The sequence below is a fragment of the Seriola lalandi genome, unplaced genomic scaffold (genome assembly GCF_002814215.2).
Source record: "Seriola lalandi dorsalis isolate HSWRI2012SDOR001 ecotype SW California unplaced genomic scaffold, Sedor1 jcf7180002054352, whole genome shotgun sequence".
NCBI classification, from domain to species: Eukaryota; Metazoa; Chordata; class Actinopteri; order Carangiformes; family Carangidae; genus Seriola; species Seriola lalandi.
Genome location: NW_019524905.1, coordinates 1,059,535 through 1,078,856, shown reverse-complemented (window position 1 = coordinate 1,078,856; position 19,322 = coordinate 1,059,535). Strand labels below are relative to the sequence as shown.

Here is a 19,322-nt window from a genome sequence, read left to right as displayed (position 1 = left end):
CCCCCACCCCCCAGGGCGTAGACAGCACATTCCATCTCTATCAATAGATGAGGAGGGAAGAAGGGATGATTTATCTGTTCATAGAGATAGCCAAAACCAGAGCTGCTGGCTGTGGTGGTGAAGCCACTGATGGGTGATTAAACCAGGCATGTGCTATTCAGCTGACTCTGAGAAGCTATTTGGTATTACTGCCCTCTTTTTTTTTTTTTTTTTGGTTAGTTGTTTGTGAATATAGTTGATAAAAAAAAACTAAATTATTTCGTTAACTAATTAGCAGTTAAACAGTATGTCAGGGTAACTCACTTAATTTAACTCTTTTAACGTTTTTCCATGTCATCAGTTTCAAATATTCTACTTTTCAAAAAACATTAAAGGATGCTGTGCAACTAACAAACCGCAATATTTCATGAGCCTATTACATCTAATTTATGATTCTGCCCACATTATTAAGTCTCTTATGATTAATGGCCATAATACAGATGTTGCTCTGAAAGAGCTGACTGAGAAACAATTTCACACAGGGGCAAAAATTCAGTAACTCATTCCTACTAGTTGAAGCTTCAGGCAACAGTACAAGACCTTGAGAAACAGCTGACAAATGCCATAGCACCCCCTACTGTTCACAGTTTATTGTATTGAAAAATGAACCCTCCCATCATTTCAGATTTTCTACCCAGACTGTTCCCATAATTTTCAAAATATAGAATGAAACATTTTAAAACCGTAAAACTTTGATTAATTGTATCATTTTTACATGGAATTAGTGTTTTAATCACCCTCACATGCACTTCTCATCACAGCCTAAACACATTTAATGATTCTGCTGAATAGGACACATGGCTGTGTGAGTTACACAGTGGAACTATTTACGCCACAGGTGAAATTTAATAAAACAGTTATAATTTTCTTCTTCTTTGCAGGGTGCTGGAGACAGCTTTATTGGAGCTCTGGCATTTTATATGGCTCATTATCCCACAATGCCTCTGGAGGAGATGGCCCACAGAGCCAATCAGGTCGCAGGAGTGAGTGTGCAGGCTGTCGGCACACAGGCGTCTTTCCCCTTCAAGAAGGACCTATCAGCTGAACTGTTCTGAGAGCAGCACATCAGGGAGTAGACTCCAGTTTAAATGGATCAAATCTGGGATGGATCTTATTGAATGTGAACACTGACTTCTAAAATTAGCTGCCTCTGAGAAATCTAAGAACAATATAATGATACTCATAAGGTCTGTAATTATGTTATTTTAATATAAAGCTGAACTTGACTTTGACTGTCAATATTACTTATATGAATAGTGCCTTAGTGATGACACAGCTATTAACAACACACAAATGTATGTTTTTGTACAACCTTTTTTTTTAAATCTCAAACAGTTTAATAACTGACAAACATCTTCACACTTAAGCTTCTACGGCACATAATTGACTTAATTTATTGAATTACCCCAAACAAATCAAGTACATTTACCCAGTTGGAATATTTAAATATTATCAGTGATACATTCTGTATAGATCTGCTCAACAGCCTTATAGTATTATTTCATAACCTCACTTTTACACATAAGCAGTACTTCCTTGTTGAAAGTGGTGGAAATAAAGACTTTATTGAAGCTCGGCTGGGATTTGCATCATGCTGAACTGGAGCAGTGAGGAGAGTAGAGGTCTTCTGATAGATCCAAGAAATCCCCTGAACACATGTCGACCAGCCAATCAGAAGTGTTGACTGACTTGTATACTCCATGACAATACAAATCATCTGTTCAAACCTTGTAGGTTTATATTGTCCATATATTTTTGAGTATTGTTAAATCGATCTGATCTTCTTCTTCTCAAGGAAAAGGACGTGCTTGTTCACTGCAAAGAGAAAAGGCGGATTTTAAATGTAAATCACAGGGTTTGACAATGCAAAGACACATGAAAGAGGCTGGGTAGTCCTGGTTTTGTGAACAGCAGAAATTTGAGCTTGTAACTGACATGATTTAGAAAGTGAATTGTCCTGGTCCCTTTTTGTAAAGTGATAATTTACTGAAACCGTTGTCAACAATTTACTTAAATTATTACGTCTAACAAGTTAGTTTAAACACATCAAGTGGAAACTGGGACCAGTCTATTTACAAAACACGCATAAGCCCCAAATAAGCATTTTTGATTTGACATTGTTTTTAGACATTGTCATAATACACTGCAGCATATCATGGCATTTTAACTGGAACCATATGAGGTTACAACAAACACACACACATAGATGTATGTGTGTGTACATACATACATATATATATATATATATATATATATATATATATATATATATATATAAATAAACACATATATCTATATATATGTGTGTATGTACACACACACGCATTACTGTAAGTTACTTCACAAAATACAGATTGAATATCCCTATAACCAGCTCATAGCAGTTTAATAATGCTTAAGAACTACATGACAAAGAAATTCTGTGTTTTAGTTCAAATGTTTGAATAATGGTCACAGAATAACTATCATATCTGGTTCATAAACAATCTTAATAATGAGTAGTTTTCTTTCTAATAATACAACATGCCACTGTGACGCATAAGTATGCAACAGCTGGTTAGTCTTATCTTACCAATTGGATCATGTTTGCGCAGCACCAGTTTGTCTCTGAGACGGTTCCTCTTGGTGTTGAAGAAGTAACCTGTCCCTGCAGCGCTGACCATCTGCACCAGGATGGTCCTGAAGGAAGAAAACAGTGGTGAAGGTGAGAGTGATTGCAACACTGCATGGCGCATTTCGTAACTGTCAATCTGTATTTGTCAATACAATATATATATACATATATGTACCGACTTTTACTTACTTTGATTTCGCCTTGGCCACTGGGACATGAGAGAAAACAGGACACGTTTGTCAGTGAGGCAGAATAACACATGATTGCTAAGCAACTTAATGATGTAAGTCATAACAGTGTATTTTCGTCTTGCAGTGAGAAACTTGCTCAAGCTAAATACAAAACAATTGTTTTGAAGGAACTCAACCATAGAAACTCAGAACCTTTTACTATAAAAGCGCTACAGAAATACCAATAATCAATACACAAGTACTTAAGAGGAAAACTGTAAGTAAGCGTGCTAACATACAGAAACAGTTCAGAAAGTTATAGAGCATCTTTAGTAACACTGCTAACACTGGGGAGTTAGCTGACAGCTAGCTAAGTTACGGCCAACGGATTGTTTCATTTCTCACGTTTGAGACAGCCCTGTGTGGGCATATGCCTGACTCTCCGTACAAAGACATACAATGATTAAAATACTCACAATTTACGGTGGTAAGAAACATTGTGTAGACTCGAAACCACTACAGTATTAAAACATAAGTATCAACCACGGTAAGTCACATTGAGCATTTAGAACGTCCGGTTTAATAACCACTTCCGGGTCTCCTTAAAGGAGCAGTGCACCAAAATACAATATACATTTTTCACCTTTTCAGAGCAGATGCATATTTGGCAACACAGAGAAATGCTCATTGTTCTCATATTCTCATTCCAAATTAAGGAAGAGTGTACATACCCTGTTTATAAAGATGACCCTGGATAAGCCTTAAGGCTATAAGCTAGTTCAAAGTGATCTGTTTGATCTCATCTCCTTTGAAAGTACATGATTAAAATAACCACAAATGATTAACAAAATGACACTGGCCTACGAAAGCTGACATACAATAATTAATAAGATAAAAGTGATTTACTGGCAAATAAGAAGTAGACAAAAATCAACTCATGACTGACACATTAAACAATTCTTATGAACACAATCAGAGGCTTTTGAGTCATGTTTAAAGCAAGAAGCAAACTGGAAAATTGTTTTAATGAAATTTCAGTTAAACATTTTTATTGAAATACTTGGTGCAACAAACAAGCCCATTTCCACAGAATGCATTTGTCACTTATTTGTACAGGAAATTCAGGTGTTCTCAGCTGTGACTGAGACGTTGGCTGTTTTTAAAGAGCAGGTGGGCCTCAGCTATGTGCAGGTAATTGCTTTTGTCAGTCAGCATACAGTAGGCATATGGGTCAGTGGAACTGTCACAAGCAGAAGTCCAGGCTGGGATTTCAGTGGACTGCACCATGAACTTGAGGTGTCTTGAAACTGAGGTGAAAATAGTCATGAGACCATAGAGATGAGGCTGTGTCTTTTTTCCCCACAGCATCAAGACATCATCACTTCATGAATTATAAATATGTTCCACATCACAATATTGCAGGTTGAATTGTATACAGAGTTGTAAGGTTGACTTGTTCAAGGGCTAAGTTAATTGGCATGGTAATGGAAAGGAGTCTGGAGATTCCATGGTGTCTAATCGTTGAACACTGCTGGACATCAAACATAAGCATGCAGGAGGCTTGGTTCTGCTACATTATCTATAAATGAGTTTCAAAGTAACCATGGGTGTCTTTGAAGTAGGAGGGAAGACTGAGGATGGATGTCACCCTGTTGGTCTTCTCTTGGATATCTGAGAAGAGGTAGTCTGTTGTACGACAAAAACAAGCACAATTTATGGGTAGGGCACATGGAGACATTTTTAATCTGGGAAATAATTCAGCAACCTTAAAGCCATGATCTGATTGAGGCATCATATTCAGCAACATGTTTGTTTTTATCCATCACAATCGCTTTCTCATCAAGGTCAGTACAAGGTCCTGCTCATTCCCAACTGGATTCATTCTTTCTCACGTAAACATTTTTCTCTACATCATTTCCTACCATGTGGATGTACATGTCAACACAGACTCAGTGTAGATTTTAAGTGAACTGAAAATTGCATTTGAAGGAGATTGAAATAGATCTATACAATCCTTTCATCAGATTATCATAAAAGAACAAATAGGGGCAATTTGGACATTGAAACGGTTGATTGGTAAGACAAGGTCAAATCTGATGGAAGAAGCAGACATTTGTTTTAGATCAGAAAATATGTTCAGTGAGGTTTTCTTTTGTTATACCCAGTTATACCTGGTGAATAGTTTCTTTTATATGACTGGAGTATCTCCTTTTTATATGTTACTCATGTCCTAGAAAACCTCGTCTGCCTCTGGGCACCAAGATCTTCCAGTGCATGTTTGTTGTTCTTCCACAGTAGTACATTACCGGTTGCCATGAGAGCAAATGAGCTTCTGTTAAGAATTTCTGACCAAGATGGGATTGTCAGACCCAATTGTGGTGAATGTGGCCATGTAATAATTTTCTCTCTAACAGAGTGTCTCAAAGCAGGCTTTGTTGATTCTAAAGCTATTTTTGTTTTCCATTCAGTTTCACAGACTTAATCTCATTTCACTTCAATTTAATCAGTTCAGATTGAGCTCCGTAAATAAACAAAATAATTGGAGTCATCACAGAAAAAAGATCACGATGCACATCATCATCGTGCCCCAGTGAAGCCACTCACATTTCATGAAAAAAGATAGAGGACACTCTGGAATGTCCCAAAACCTGAGTGTGAGCCTGTCTGTCAGATGAATGGGTCTGATACTGACAGTCACACTGTGGAAGTCCCCTTCAGCTCCTCAAAGACTAGTAACTTAATAGTCCTTTGTGTGATCACAGTGAAATTCTGGGGCCATGAGACTTTAGCTTGCTCCAGATTGAGAAGTATGTTGTCATTTTGAATGAATACTTAGAGAGAGGTTTCCATACATGGGCATGTTCAGAGAATACATAAGCATGATGTAAATAATCATTCACATTTGGGGTCATGAACTAAGGTAACATGACTGTACAGACACCATTCAATTACCTTTACCTTAGGCCTTTTTTTATAAATTGGTCTTATGATGACAGGTCAAATAATCAATATTTCTGTATTGTTCTGAAATTTTTATCAATACTGTAGTCAACAACAAAGAGAGCGGTTAGGCTATATTGGTACTTACTGGGATTGTTTTGGTTTACTGACATTATAATGGTTTAATATCTTCATGCCTTCTGTATCACTTGTTATAAAGAATTCAGATCATTTATTTATTTATTTATGTAAAAGCACCGGTGCCACAATGTAAAGATGCTCTATAACAAGTACAAGTCCTGTGTCAATATATTGACTTATATAAAGAGAAAAAATGTACATAAAGTATAAAAGTAAGTGTCACAGTGTCACATTACATTATATATTATGCTACTGGATTATTATTGTTGAGGCATTAACACAATGAGCAGTGTTTTAATGTTGTATGTGGTTGTGGTGGAGCTAATTTTACCCATTTACCCCATTTTGTCTGCATATTAATTACGATGAACTGTAATGTACAGTATATGCTCATAATATTTTTATTTTTTTAAATATGCAAGGTGACTAGTAATTCTAGCTGCCAAATCACGTAGTTGAGTAAAATTAAAATATTTTCCTCTGAAATGTAGTGGTGAAGAAGTATGAAATAGCACAAAATTAATTTAGAGTACAAGTATCTCTGAACTGTATGGAAGGACAATGCTTGAGCAACTGTACTTTCAATCACTGTTATGAACCTAACACTACTTTGAGTTATAGGTACTATACAAAGGATTCAGAAATACTGAGGTTATGACTCCACATAAGTTTTTTTTAAAAAGTCCTGCATTCAAAATTTATTTAAATAGAATGACAAAAGTTTTAGCATTGAAATATCCTCTAAGTACCAAAGTAAAAGTACTTGTCATGCAGAATGGCCCAATAATGGTGGTGCTAACTTTTTATTATCCTCTGTAGCTTGTATTTGCCTCTGGGATGATGTGTAGTAGAAAATGTAAATACTCAAGTAAGTGAAGTACATGTAGCTGTAGTATAGCTATAGTACTTTAGTCATGTAAGATAATAAGCTTTTACAATATCAATCTGTTTTCACAAACCAATAATGTGTGTTAAGTCTGCTTGGCAGATTTATACATGAGGAAATGAATATTATTGATCTGGTACAACAGGTGAAACATGTTGACATTGGCAGCTCTTTATGTTTGCTTGTTTCAATGTGATTGATTTTGTCACACGTATTACAGAGTGAACAATTCTGGTCTTTTAATCTGTAAAAAAAATGTTACACTGATAATCAGATTATTCTAAATGTACTTTTTAAATTAAATTAAATTTTCATATAAATCCAGTCAATAAATTAAAAATCAATTATTAAAAGCTTTAATGTTGTCCCTCTTTAGATAAAAGCATCTGCCAAATGAGTAAATGTAAACGTAAGTATGAAATGACAGAATGTGAACTCCACCTAATGTCATTAAACTTCAGAATAATTATTGCCCAGAAATATTACAACCTAATTCTCCTCAGTGGTCACTATGCCACTCTTTCAGTGTTTTACATTATTATACAATATCCCTGTTTGAAGTTGCAATACACTTGCAGCAGTTGTTGTTTGGTTAGTATTAATGTAGGTTCACGGCCCAATTTCACAGAATTTGGGTTTTTTCTTATTGCCATTTTTATTAATTCACGTTCAGCCCTTTAGATGTTTTATTGCGGGACTCATGGAAAGGGAATTATGTCATTACTATATGGCTGCACTTTAATGCTAAGAGAACCATTATTAAAACAGGGGGTGGCGTGTCTCTGAAACCAGTGAGAGCCCTTCAACTATCTCTCAACCATCCGGTGTATTTTGGTCTGTATGTCGTCACTAGAACAAGAACAATGCCTAAGACGAGTGGAGTATGAATAATGGCTTGATTTCTTTCACAGCTTATCCTCATCACAAAAAAAAAAAAAAAAAAGATCCGGTGTGTGAGCGAGACTGTGGTCCCACTAGTACATGGATTAGATGAAAAGAAAAAGTAGTAGGTGAACATGTACTAATGAGCCTAAATGGAGCCGTATTGGTAAACCCAGCAGGGAAAAGCCATGCATTAAAGCGGAAATGAACATGAATGTTATTGGACAGGCCTAACAGCGTTGTAACCAGGCAGGCAGCAGCTGTCAGGATGTGTGTGGAGGAGCTTGCGTCACTGAGGGATAATTCTGAGAAGGAGGCTGAGACCACTAGCTCCAGCTCCAGCTCTCCTCCTCCACCACCACCACCACCACCCCACCCACTCAGCACTCTCAACAGCCACTCCGGACGTTAGCTACTCTTTTCTTCTCCCTCTTCATTGCACTCGTACTCTTCACCCTATCTCACATGCTCTTTCTTTTCATTTGCCACCTATAATTTCCCAGCTTCTGTATTACACACTCATTCCTGTTTAAGCCACTTGAGTTTAGGATCTTACTCAAAGATGCTGACGGTGAAGGAACAGGTATGGGTTCGTTGTCTTTTGAGTTTTGAGATGTGGCAGTTTGTTATCAGGAAGACAACTGAGGGGGAACAAATCATTTGTAAGTGGAGAACAGGTTACAAGAGGAAACAAGACCAAAACCATGAGCTTGATCGATGTTGTGACCCTGCAGAAGAAATGTCATGCTTACTGTGAACAGTGTTGCAGTTTTGTCATGTTGTATCTTTCTGCTTTCAAACAAAACTCTGAACGCAACAAATTACTTGGATTTGACTGAGGAAGGGAGTCTCATTGTGTAAAACTCCACCTTTAAAATCAGGCTGCTTCACAGTGCTATCCTGCTTTTTTATTTGTCTACTTTTATACTTTAAAAGGGATAGTTGGTAGTTTTTGACATGGAGTTGTGTGAGGTAGTCACATATAGTCAGTACATTCCCTGCAGTAGATTCAGATCAGCGCGCTCCCAGTTAGGAAAGCTGACTGGGAACACTGCAGCTGAGCGATGTGTTGCTGTGCACGGGGCCAGCAGAAAAAAAACTTGTTTTGGACACCTTTAAAAACACCCACCAAAATAATCCAATATCAGTTTAAATGTACACTTATCTTCCCGTGAAAACAGAACACTCCTTTGGCAGTGTCAGCATTTGCGAGGTAAGTAGGACCCAAATGAAGTCAACTCTTGGGAGACGGTGCAGGCAGGTTTATTTAATCAAAAATCCAGACGTGAACGTGACATGGACAGACATGAAGACAATAGGACGTGAACAAACCCAGAACTAAACAGACGAACCGACACAGACAAAGGGAAGCACAAAGACTATATAGACAAGGGAGGCAAGGGTGATTGAACACAGGTGAAACACATCAGGGCGGGGCAGACAATCACCACAGACACAGGACCAAGACAGGAAGCAACACACAGACACACAAGGAAACCAATTCGAAATAAAACAGAAAGTGCAAAAACTCCAAAACAAAACTAACAAAAAGTGTCTGCCATAGCAAACCATGACAGGCAGTATATTTTTTTAACCACGTAGGTGCGCTTGTGCATAGGAATACGTTAGTTCAGGGGTTAAAATATAATGTACCGACTATGTGACTACCTCACACAATCCCACGTCAAAAAAAACTGAACTATCCCTTTAAATCCTAAAATGGTATAAGATATATAGCGAAAGAGAGTAATCAATTTGTCCACATCTCTATTCTCCATTCAAACTATGATTTCCAACCAAGGATGAAGTTTTATGACCTAATAATTTGTATACCTCACACTTCACAGAAAACACTATGAAAATGATTGCAGTGGCAAATGCCTATATTCACACATTTAGCAAACACAGGGCAACATTAGCATTCATTTGGAGTCGTGTTTCTGGTGATGTAATGAATGTAAAGGTACAGAATAAACAAGCTTTTGAGCACTGCTCCTCATTATTGTGTATGTGCTGCTTTGTGAGACCTCTCTAGCTGCTAAATGCTCCACTGTGTTGACTAGCTATTTGCTAACTTTGTTGATCTGCAGTTTGGTTCGGAGCAGGAAGTGTACAGTTGGTTTGTGATTGATGAACCAAAACAAAATGAATTGAAAGATGCTAAACAGACCCACAGACTGAAGATTTATCACAGTGTTTGCCAACAAATCTCCGTAGCTTTGTCACTGTGAGTGACACTTACTTGTTTGAGCCATATGAAAAGTGCAGCTTTAAAAAAAAAAAAAATTAACACTTTAACTGAAGGATTGCTACTGTTTGTAACTGCTCATAAGGAAATCTAAATACTGTTCACTTTGCATCATACAAAGTGAACAACTGTGGCTCGGGAGGTCGAGTGGGTCATCCACTGATCAGAATATCATTGGTTTGATTCCCAGCTCGTCCAGTCTGCATGTTGAAGTGTCCTTGGGCAAGATAGTGAACCCCAAATTGTCCTTGGTTTATCATTTGTGTGTGAGTGTGTGTGTGTGTGTGGTAGAACAAATGCTATGTACTACATGTATATATATATATATATATATATATGAATGTAACTTGAGTGTAAAGTGCTTTGAGTGGTCGATAAGACTAGAAAAGCACTATATGAGTGCAGTCCATTTACCATAATTATTAAGTCTAATCAAATTAACAATCATAGCACAGGCTGACGAAGCGCATGTTAAATGATGATGATTGCCTCCACTGGCTGATTGTTAATGTTTTTAAGCAGCACACTCCTGAGCACACCTGGACATACACACAGGCCTCCTCCACCGAACAAGCACCAACCTGCGTATTATTAACTGTCACAACAACAGTTTGCTGTTCTTTTGACCTACCAACCCGAGCACAGTAGGTGACACGATGACTCACACACACACACACACACACACACACACACAGACTCAGAGGCAGCGAGCACCACACACTGGTTCACAACTCCTCGTTTTGCGTCAGCACAGCACCCTATTAACTATTTTATAAAGGGAAGAAATGAATAACAAAAGGTGTACTCGTGAAGTGTTTTCATCACGTCACCTCACCACGTCTGACTCTGAACCATCTACAACAAACTATCTGTAGTTAGTGTCCTTTCGAGTGTGTGATAGGCAGGCTATCCCACACCCTGCCTAACCCTGCCTGCAGCTCTACATCAGAGAAATACTCATCTGCCATATGAAAGTGTTCACTTTTAATCATTAATGTACAGTGGGAGCACCTGGAGTTGGTTGCAACATAATGAAGAACTAGTTATAATAAACAAAATAGAAATAAACAAAAATCTAGAGGGGTCAATTTATAACATGAAATGGCTACAATTTTAATTATATTCCATAATGTCTTATCTATAAGTGGACAGTTGTGCTGGAAGAAAGGTCAGGGGGTCAATAAAAATATAAAGATTCATATTCACAGCAAATTTGATGCATATGAGGGCAAAAATGTCCATGATAAGTGTTGTTGTAGGTGACAAAAGAGATGCCAAAGGAAGGGTCACCACATGTCAAGATTGAGTCCTGACTGTAGTGGGCTTTGTTCAATTCCAGCACAAGCCTTTCCAATGTCTCTAATGACAGGAGCACTATAAATGGATATAAATAAATAAATGATAATAATTGCATTGCAGTAAAATCTGTGTTACGAACTGAAAATCCGCCCAGAGAATATTTAATTTGTTAGCAGCAGGAATCCTGCCTGTCAGCAGATCTGTGACGGTTAGTACCATAGACAGCTCCCTCATCCCTGGTGGTCCCAGGATCAGCACCTCGGACATCAGTCATGACGCACCTTAGTGCTGAATGTTGTGACTGATTTAACTGCTCAGTTCAGTTGAGTTTGTGACTCATAAGCCTTGAGACTGATGAAGTCACATTAACTTCATCTCCTGCAGGAAAAAATCTCAGGGGAAAAAAATGCTGATCTGGCTTTGGAAAACAACTCATCTATTCAGAATGTAGGGTAGTACATTTGGATTTGAGTTGGGGTTTTGGGAACCTTGGCATGTCATTAGTTCTGTAACATACCACAGTGTTTTATGTTTTTGGTCAGTAGTTTTTGACATACCCTTTCATGGACTTAAGAGTCAGTACAGGAGGACATTTTGATTTAAAAATGGCACTAAATAGCAAAGAAGCATGGTATAACCAGAACAGAATTCATCCTCAGTGGGAAAAAATATTTTCTACAAATTTAATGGTGCCTTGGCCCATGGTTTTTCCTGGTATGGGCCAACGTGCCAGTCAACCGAAATTGTTTTAAATAGTTTTTTTTGACAGTTTGGGAAATATATGTATTTGCTCCCTCACCAAGTGTTTCATGAGAAGACTGATATCACTCATATATGTACATTAAAGGTCCCATATGTTACACTTTTTCAGTGTTTTATATGAAGTTTTGATCCATAAAAAGATTTATTTCTGGTTTTAAGTAATTTAGTTTTACATCTCCTCTCTCAGGCTTCCCTCTGGAGCACTAGAAACGACAGGTCGGTGAGCCAATCAGAAGAGAGGAGGCTCTGAGCCTCTCTTCTGATTTGCTGACTGTTTTCTGAGTGATAAAATAAAAATATAGCAGATTCAGGTAAACACTGATAAAACCAAATCATGCAAGGTTGGATGGTGGGTCCAGGTGGGTGGGGCTTGGGGCATGGCTGAGAGTGGTGACTGCTTTGTTGTGACATGACGGCTGGTTTTAAGGCTCAGCTTCTGAATATGGGCTGTGTGCATTTCTCCATGGACTGAGCGCTTTGATACTTTCACAGTATTAATATAAAACCTGATTTATAATCAAAAAAGAAATTGACATCTAGCTTTATATTATATGGGACCTTTAAATATGAAGCTACAGCAGGCAGTTAGCTTATCACAAAGACTGTTTGGAAACCAGGGGAAACAACCTTGCTATGTGCAAGGAAACTAAACCAGATGCAGCTTTTTACTTTGAATTTGTTCAGATTAAACAAACAAGATAAAACGTGTTAATGTGCTTTAGAGGGTAGATTCGATAACTTATATATAGATTCAGGTTAGCTGTTCCCTCTGTTTACAGATGCTATGATTTCATGCTATGTTAAGTTAATGTCTTGTTTGTTGAATCTACAGAAAAAAAGTTGTGTTTTTTACAGGGAGTTATGTACTGGACTTTGTCTTGGTTGCCTGACAACTGCTGTTTCAAGGGTAAAAGCCACAGTTGAATAAAATAACACATTTTATGCTCAAGATCATAATTAACTCAGCAGCTCTCACGCTGAAATGCTGAAATCGAGCTAAACTGTGGATCTACACCTCTGACAATTTGGAGGTGGCTGATTTTGTGGACTTTCAGAACATTTCATTATGCTCTTACACCCACATCTTTACTTACATCGCAGCACTGATCCAAAAGACATTCGCACATACCCAGAAAAACACCCTGGGTACCGTCAGGATGTCCTCACATTCAGACTTTAATTCATTATCAGTGAGGCTGTTCCAGAAAATGCTGCTTGATCACATCACAAACTGGTCTTTTCTCTCTCTGGAGCTTTTGAAGCAACTTGTCTATGTCTGTGTGTCTTAATCCAGCTGTCTAAGATCATTGGGAAAAAACATGGGGATTCTCTCCCAGGGTGGATTTTTGCTTTCAGCATGACCCAGATTTGACTGTTCGTGTTCAGCTTTTGCAGCGAAAAGATGTAATCTCTTGTTTACGTGTTGCCACAAATCTCATTTTTGTTTTGTTCTTGTGTAAATCCAGTAAACAGCATTTGCATTTGAACGTGCTGTATTATCACTATCCCCAGTGCCGTTTATAGAATATAGCACCTCTTTTTTTTTATTGTCATCATTTGCAACCAGAATCTTATGCAATGCTTGTTTAAAGTCATAGGTAGGAGCTGGTACAGGGAGAAATAATAATAGCCCAGCAGAATAGACTGAATTGTTGTTCCACTTGCGTAAATGGGAGTGATTGTGTCGGTTATGATGTCATGCACTGATGTGCATCAGGTCGCTATGGTTACACCAGGCTTGTGATTGTGAAGCCCTCAGATTAGATTTCCACATAGGCAGAAGGTCTGTGAGAGTGAGCTTATGGCCTGAAAAGTTGGTTCCAGTTTTTAAAAAAATAAGTAACTTAAGAATAAAAAAATCTTTTTGATACTTGTTTAAATCATTATGTACATGGAATAATCCTTTAAGGTTAGAATTCTTACAAAGCACTGCGTTACCTTACCTGCATAATCTTTTCAGAGTCATGAACACATTTTTTAACCTTTTCTCAAAGTGTGGGACAAATTTTCCTCTTCACGTCAAAAGTGTGAGTTCCTGCTCCTCTATATTGAGCACAGGCCTATATATAGGCCTGCTTGATGAGTCTACAATAGCTTGCTATTTTACATAGTCGTACTGATGACCACAGCATTGTTAGGAGTAATGTTATAAAACAGGCAGCCAGTGTGTCCTCCTCCCATCTGTTCTCTCTCCTCTGTCTCTATTTCGCTGTGTTCCATGACGCAAAGCCTGAGTGGGAGTGGACAAACCTTCTGCTCCCTGAGAGGACTGAGTGGGCTGCCGCCATCCGCTGTGTGCGCACCAGAGATGGAGGCAGAGATGGAGGTATATGGTGGAGGGGGCTGGGGGGGGGGGGCATTTAAACAACAGTGAGTGGAAGCCTGAGAGAAGGTGACAGTGGGAGATGCAGAAAAAGTAAATAATGGGGATGAATGGGGACAGGAAAGAAGAAGAGCGAGCTATAGTACAGATTGTAGGATGGTAGGCTGGGCTTGTTGGAGGGAAGGAGACATGGATGGGTGAGAAAATGCAGAGAGAAATAGAAGGAGCGGGGAGGAGGAGGAGATGAGGGGATGAGAGTCTAATAACGGGGAGCTAAGGACAGAAGAGCGGAAGCAGGATGACGACACAGACAATGAGGAAAGGACAGAAAAATGTCAGGAACTAGATTGACAGGCCTTGAATGACTCGATCTTGCTGGGAAATGATTCTGAGAATAAAGACTTTTAGAAATGAACTGATTGTTTACAAGGATCTAATTGGTGCCATTGGGCGTGATGTCCAGTCAAAGGCTTAATCATAACACAATGCACATGTTGCCAGTACTTAAGACAACAGTAGATGGTAAAAATAGAGGATGTGGTATATTGTGTGAATTTTAAAGCCGTCTGAGGCATATAAATAAATCTGGGATATATAATTAAAAAAGACTTGACTCAGGCTAATTATCTGGGTTAGGCACATGTGACATGCGTGTCTTATTCTGATGCTTTGTGTAAAGTGCTTTTTAGAGTTGGTTTAGAAAAGTGATCTATAAATAAAGAATACTATTATTATTATTATTATTATTATTATTATTAATAATATTTGTGACACAAATACTCAAGAGCATGTATAGCCTACATAATGATAAGTTATGGCATACATGTAAAGAAAAGGGTTTTTTCACAGTGGGATTACAGTTCAGCTTGTTTGCATTTTAGCTTGGTCAAATGTAGTAATAATCCTTCACTTGTACATTAATAACACTAGCCTAGCATGATTTTCCATTATGTTTTCATCATTTCAGATAAAGTAGCTAGCTGAAAGAGAAATGTACAAAGTTAGCTAAACGTTAGTTCCTCTCCATAAAAACCTAAAACAAACATAACTTTTATGTTATTAAACCTGCATTCATTCATTTTTGGTGGGGTCACAACAATAACACAACATTAACATATCATCACCTTATAAATTTAATATGGTGTACATGTTAGCAAACAATTGCCTATTTAAAAATCCATGACACAGAGCAACATGGCCACTGAGTTGTGGTCTGTGATGTTCCTGGGCAAATGATGAATAAATACAGTCTAACTTTCATTCAACTTTTAGCTCTGTTTTGTTCTCCACCACCTCCAGAGAAAAATGTGTGGCTCTGCAGCTGCTAAATGCTCAGCTATATTACAAAAGCCAACTGCTAACTTTGACGTTTGTTGCTGGGTTGAGAGGAACTGTGGGCTCATCACAAAGAGCAGCCTTTTGTTTTATTGTTAATGTACAAATATTGTTATCTGCAGTTTTTATGAATATATCTGCTAAATCATTACTAGAAAGTAATTACATGAATTGTGTAATAAATTAATTTACCTCTGTCAGGCTCTGTGGATGAGTGTTTCAAAGTGCATCAACACTGATAGAACTGATCTCCTCCTACATATTGGAACTATAGCTCTTCACTCCCACTTTTAGTGGCCTGTAATTGACCCCAGCGAGCTCACTGTTAGAACAGACACAAAATGGGTGGTGAAGAAATATTATGATGTAAAGCACTTGTAATAAAACTACTTTGTCATTTGCTTTTTTTGACAGTGGTCACTTATTCATGCTTATTGCAACACACACCTGTGGTTTGATCCCAAACAGTGTAAAGGGTGGGGAATGAGTCTTTAAATATGGGTGTAGTCATAGAGCTGTAAATGTAAGTTGTATACTGTTGTGTATCTGTAATTACCTGTAACCAAAAACCCTATTAACTTACAAATGTGTTTTGTCATTTTAGCCCAATATGCATAAAAATACCATTTATTATTACTCCACATTATTGTCATAAAATCAGATTGTTTTACATTATTGTATTAGATGGCTAATTTAGACATTCCCAGAAAAACAATATAGCGACATGAATCAATGGCCATCACAGTGACCTCTGTCTATTTTCTGATCTCTCCCTCTCCTCCTGCCTTCTGCTTCTTATCTTTAGTAACATGACCCCTGCTCATGATCCACCAGTGGCTATTTTACAATTTGGCTAAATCTAGCTCTGAGGTAACAAGTGACACCTTCTGTTTCCAGGCTTCCGGTCGCTAGGCAACCTCAGCAATTATGCCACTGCCAAGAGAGGGAAGAGAGGAAGTAGCACCCCGGGGCCCCCTGCCTCTGTTCATCTTGGCCGCGGCTGGTCCGGTTTCATCCTTCATCTAAGTGTAGTGCTTCCATACGAAGCCAGTGACGAGAGCCGCTGGAGCATGCTGTGATTCCTACTGCTCTCATTGAATCAGCTCTCTTCCCTGTGTTATCAAGATACAGTAGTCTGGTCAGGACATGTCATTGGTTGAACTAAAACACTCTGCTGCCCCCTGTTGTTCTCTACTGTTAAGTTTATTATACTGACTGTAAAACCTCTGTCCATTGCACTTGTTACTCCAGCACATTAACCTGCCAGATTAAGATTTTACATAAAAACACATGATCAGTTTATAAAATATAAAGGGCTGTCAACCTTTTGGAATATATTACCAACTGAAATCAGATTAATTCTAGATATGAATTCTTTCACAACAAAGATTAAGTGCTGGCCACCAGCAAACCAGAACTGTGCCCATTTCTAGCCAATTTTATTGTATTGTTAATTGTTTTGTTTGTCTGTTTGTCTGCTTATTTGCTATTTTAATTACACTGTACATGTAAAGCCCAACTCTTCTGAAACACAAGAATTACCAGCAGGGCTTTAGATCAAACCTTTGCCCATCTTAAACTAGATTCAGATTCGTGTCATTGCTATAAAAGAAATACAGCAAGCAGGACGGCCATGGGAATCTTAAAGGTAATCAGTACTGGGAGCCAGTGTAAGGAGATTAAAACTGGGTCGATGCTGTCACAACTCCTCCTTGAGGTAAAAAGCCTGGCAGCTTTAGCATATGCTTATGTATGAGTATTTATCGGTAATTATTAGAAACTTCTCATCTACAATCATTCTTCTTGCTTTAACTCTTCAACAGACTGCTGGTGTGTTCCAGTCATGACAATCTCAAAACTGTGTACAAACACACTATCCTGGGATAACTGTGAGCTGTTGGGTTCGAACATTTCACAGCATAAAGCTTCAATGAGCTAATACATGCTGAAACAAAATATACACTGTGTGATACTGTCAGCAGTGGTGAAAGAGGTGTTCACATACTTCATTTAGGTAGCATGTTACACACTATAACGATACTGTATTACAAGTAAAAAGTCCCTTTGCTCAAGTAAAAGTACATAAACCTTATCAGTTACAAGGTATCAAAAGTAAATGTACTCATTATGCAAAATGAAAGAATATTTTTATTATACATGTTCTATTATTGGCAGTGATGAAATGAGTAAATGTAAATGTAAATCCTGATATGCCAAGTAATTAGAGACTATAGCTTAGCTGACAGGTAAATGTGGTGGAGAAAAAATACAATATTTCCCTCTCATATGTAGTGTATGAGAATAAAAATATGAAGTAGCATAAAACTGACAAATTAAATACTTAGTAGAACTGCCAGACAGTGATAGACAGAGTTTTATATTCTAAAGAAATCATAGTTTTTCATTTTATTGCCCAGATCTTTTCACTGAATAAATTCTATGTAACTTTTTGTCTTTAATTGTCTCAATATTTTTCACAATTTAATCAATGCATAGGCAGAGGATCAATATTTATTTTCAATATTTATTTTGCACTACAGACGTTGTATTTGAAAATGTCTTTTTAAATCCAGTAACAATCAAAAAACAGCACTCTTTCAGGTCATCATGACCTGGTTGTACACACACACACACACACACGCACACGCACACACACACACACACACACACACACACACACACACAAACAAACACATAATGATCTGTCACTGGACAAAGTCAGATGGCAATTGCGCATTAATTTGACTTTTGAGAGTGACTGCAGGTCATAAATCAAGGTTGTGTTCCCAGAAAGAGATGCCATAATTTCCACTCAGAGTTTCACCACGTTTTGTTCCACAAGAATGAATATGACTGGAATAATACTCAAATAGAAACACGCTGCAGAGGAAAATTCTCTTAAAGGCCAGCATGGTGTGGCTAACATCTTATGGAAAAGGTTGCACATGTATATTTAACTTCCCGCCCCTGGAGAGATATTTTTAGCAAAGTGTGACTGTAGGTAAACACTCACTGCTATGGCTAAAATCCGACTGGACTGTGGACTACAGCTGAATTGTTCAGCTTGATTTTGCTGAATGAAAAGAAAGATAAATGGATGTCGATGTCATGTGTTAAAGATCACCATGGTTTTGAGCACAAGATTGACTTGTGGTCAAAGTAGCTATCTTTAGCATCAGTGTCTATCAGCTGTTTAACTTGCAACTTAGATCATTTCTCTTTTTTCCGTTGCTGTCAGCAAAAATCTCAGTCACTCTGTCTGAAACCATGACTTCATACTTTCATATGGCACATACATACCTTTTGTGTTACCATTATCTATGGCATCACAGGGTCAATACATAGTGTTGCTTCTTAGGTACCACACCTATGACAACATATGCTGGGTTTTAAAATGGGAGGATTTTGTATTGAAGCACGTCTCTCTTTCTGATAGTTAGATGAGAGGACCAATATCACTCTCGTATCTATACGCCCATCAACATCTAAAAAATCCATTAATTAACATCTTGTTACTTGTTTATTTAATCAGTAATTTGTGGTTTTAGGGGGAGTTATAATTCATCAAAAGTATTTTCCAAAATCAAGATAAAATTATGAGCCTAAGGACAAAGAATATATGCTATACATTGTACAAAAACCTTTGAACAACTTCAATATACAGTACACCTACATACACATGA

At 37.8% G+C, this 19,322-nt stretch overlaps 2 protein-coding genes and 1 long non-coding RNA gene across 3 annotated transcripts in view; 2 read left to right on the top strand and 1 right to left on the bottom strand.

The window, feature by feature from the left end:
• rbks (ribokinase) overlaps nt 1-1,610 on the top strand; it is a 37,595-nt gene extending 35,985 nt beyond the window's left edge. The window contains exon 9 of the mRNA XM_023407959.2: nt 921-1,610. Within this exon, the coding sequence (XP_023263727.2) occupies nt 921-1,094 (174 nt within the window). The 3' untranslated portion in view covers nt 1,095-1,610. The remainder of the gene's footprint in view (nt 1-920) is intronic.
• Nucleotides 1,402-3,437, bottom strand: mrpl33 (mitochondrial ribosomal protein L33). Its single transcript, XM_023407960.2, has 4 exons — nt 3,300-3,437; nt 2,843-2,861; nt 2,612-2,718; nt 1,402-1,854 (listed from the first exon to the last, which is right to left on the bottom strand). Exons 1-4 carry the CDS (start codon nt 3,319-3,321, stop codon nt 1,805-1,807), a joined length of 198 nt encoding a protein of 65 aa, XP_023263728.1. The 5' UTR covers nt 3,322-3,437; the 3' UTR covers nt 1,402-1,804.
• Nucleotides 2,669-18,064, top strand: LOC111656297 (uncharacterized). Its single transcript, XR_002760854.2, has 3 exons — nt 2,669-2,743; nt 14,211-14,307; nt 16,537-18,064. It is a non-coding gene; the product is annotated as an uncharacterized LOC111656297 (long non-coding RNA).
• Nucleotides 18,065-19,322: the final 1,258 nt, after the last annotated feature.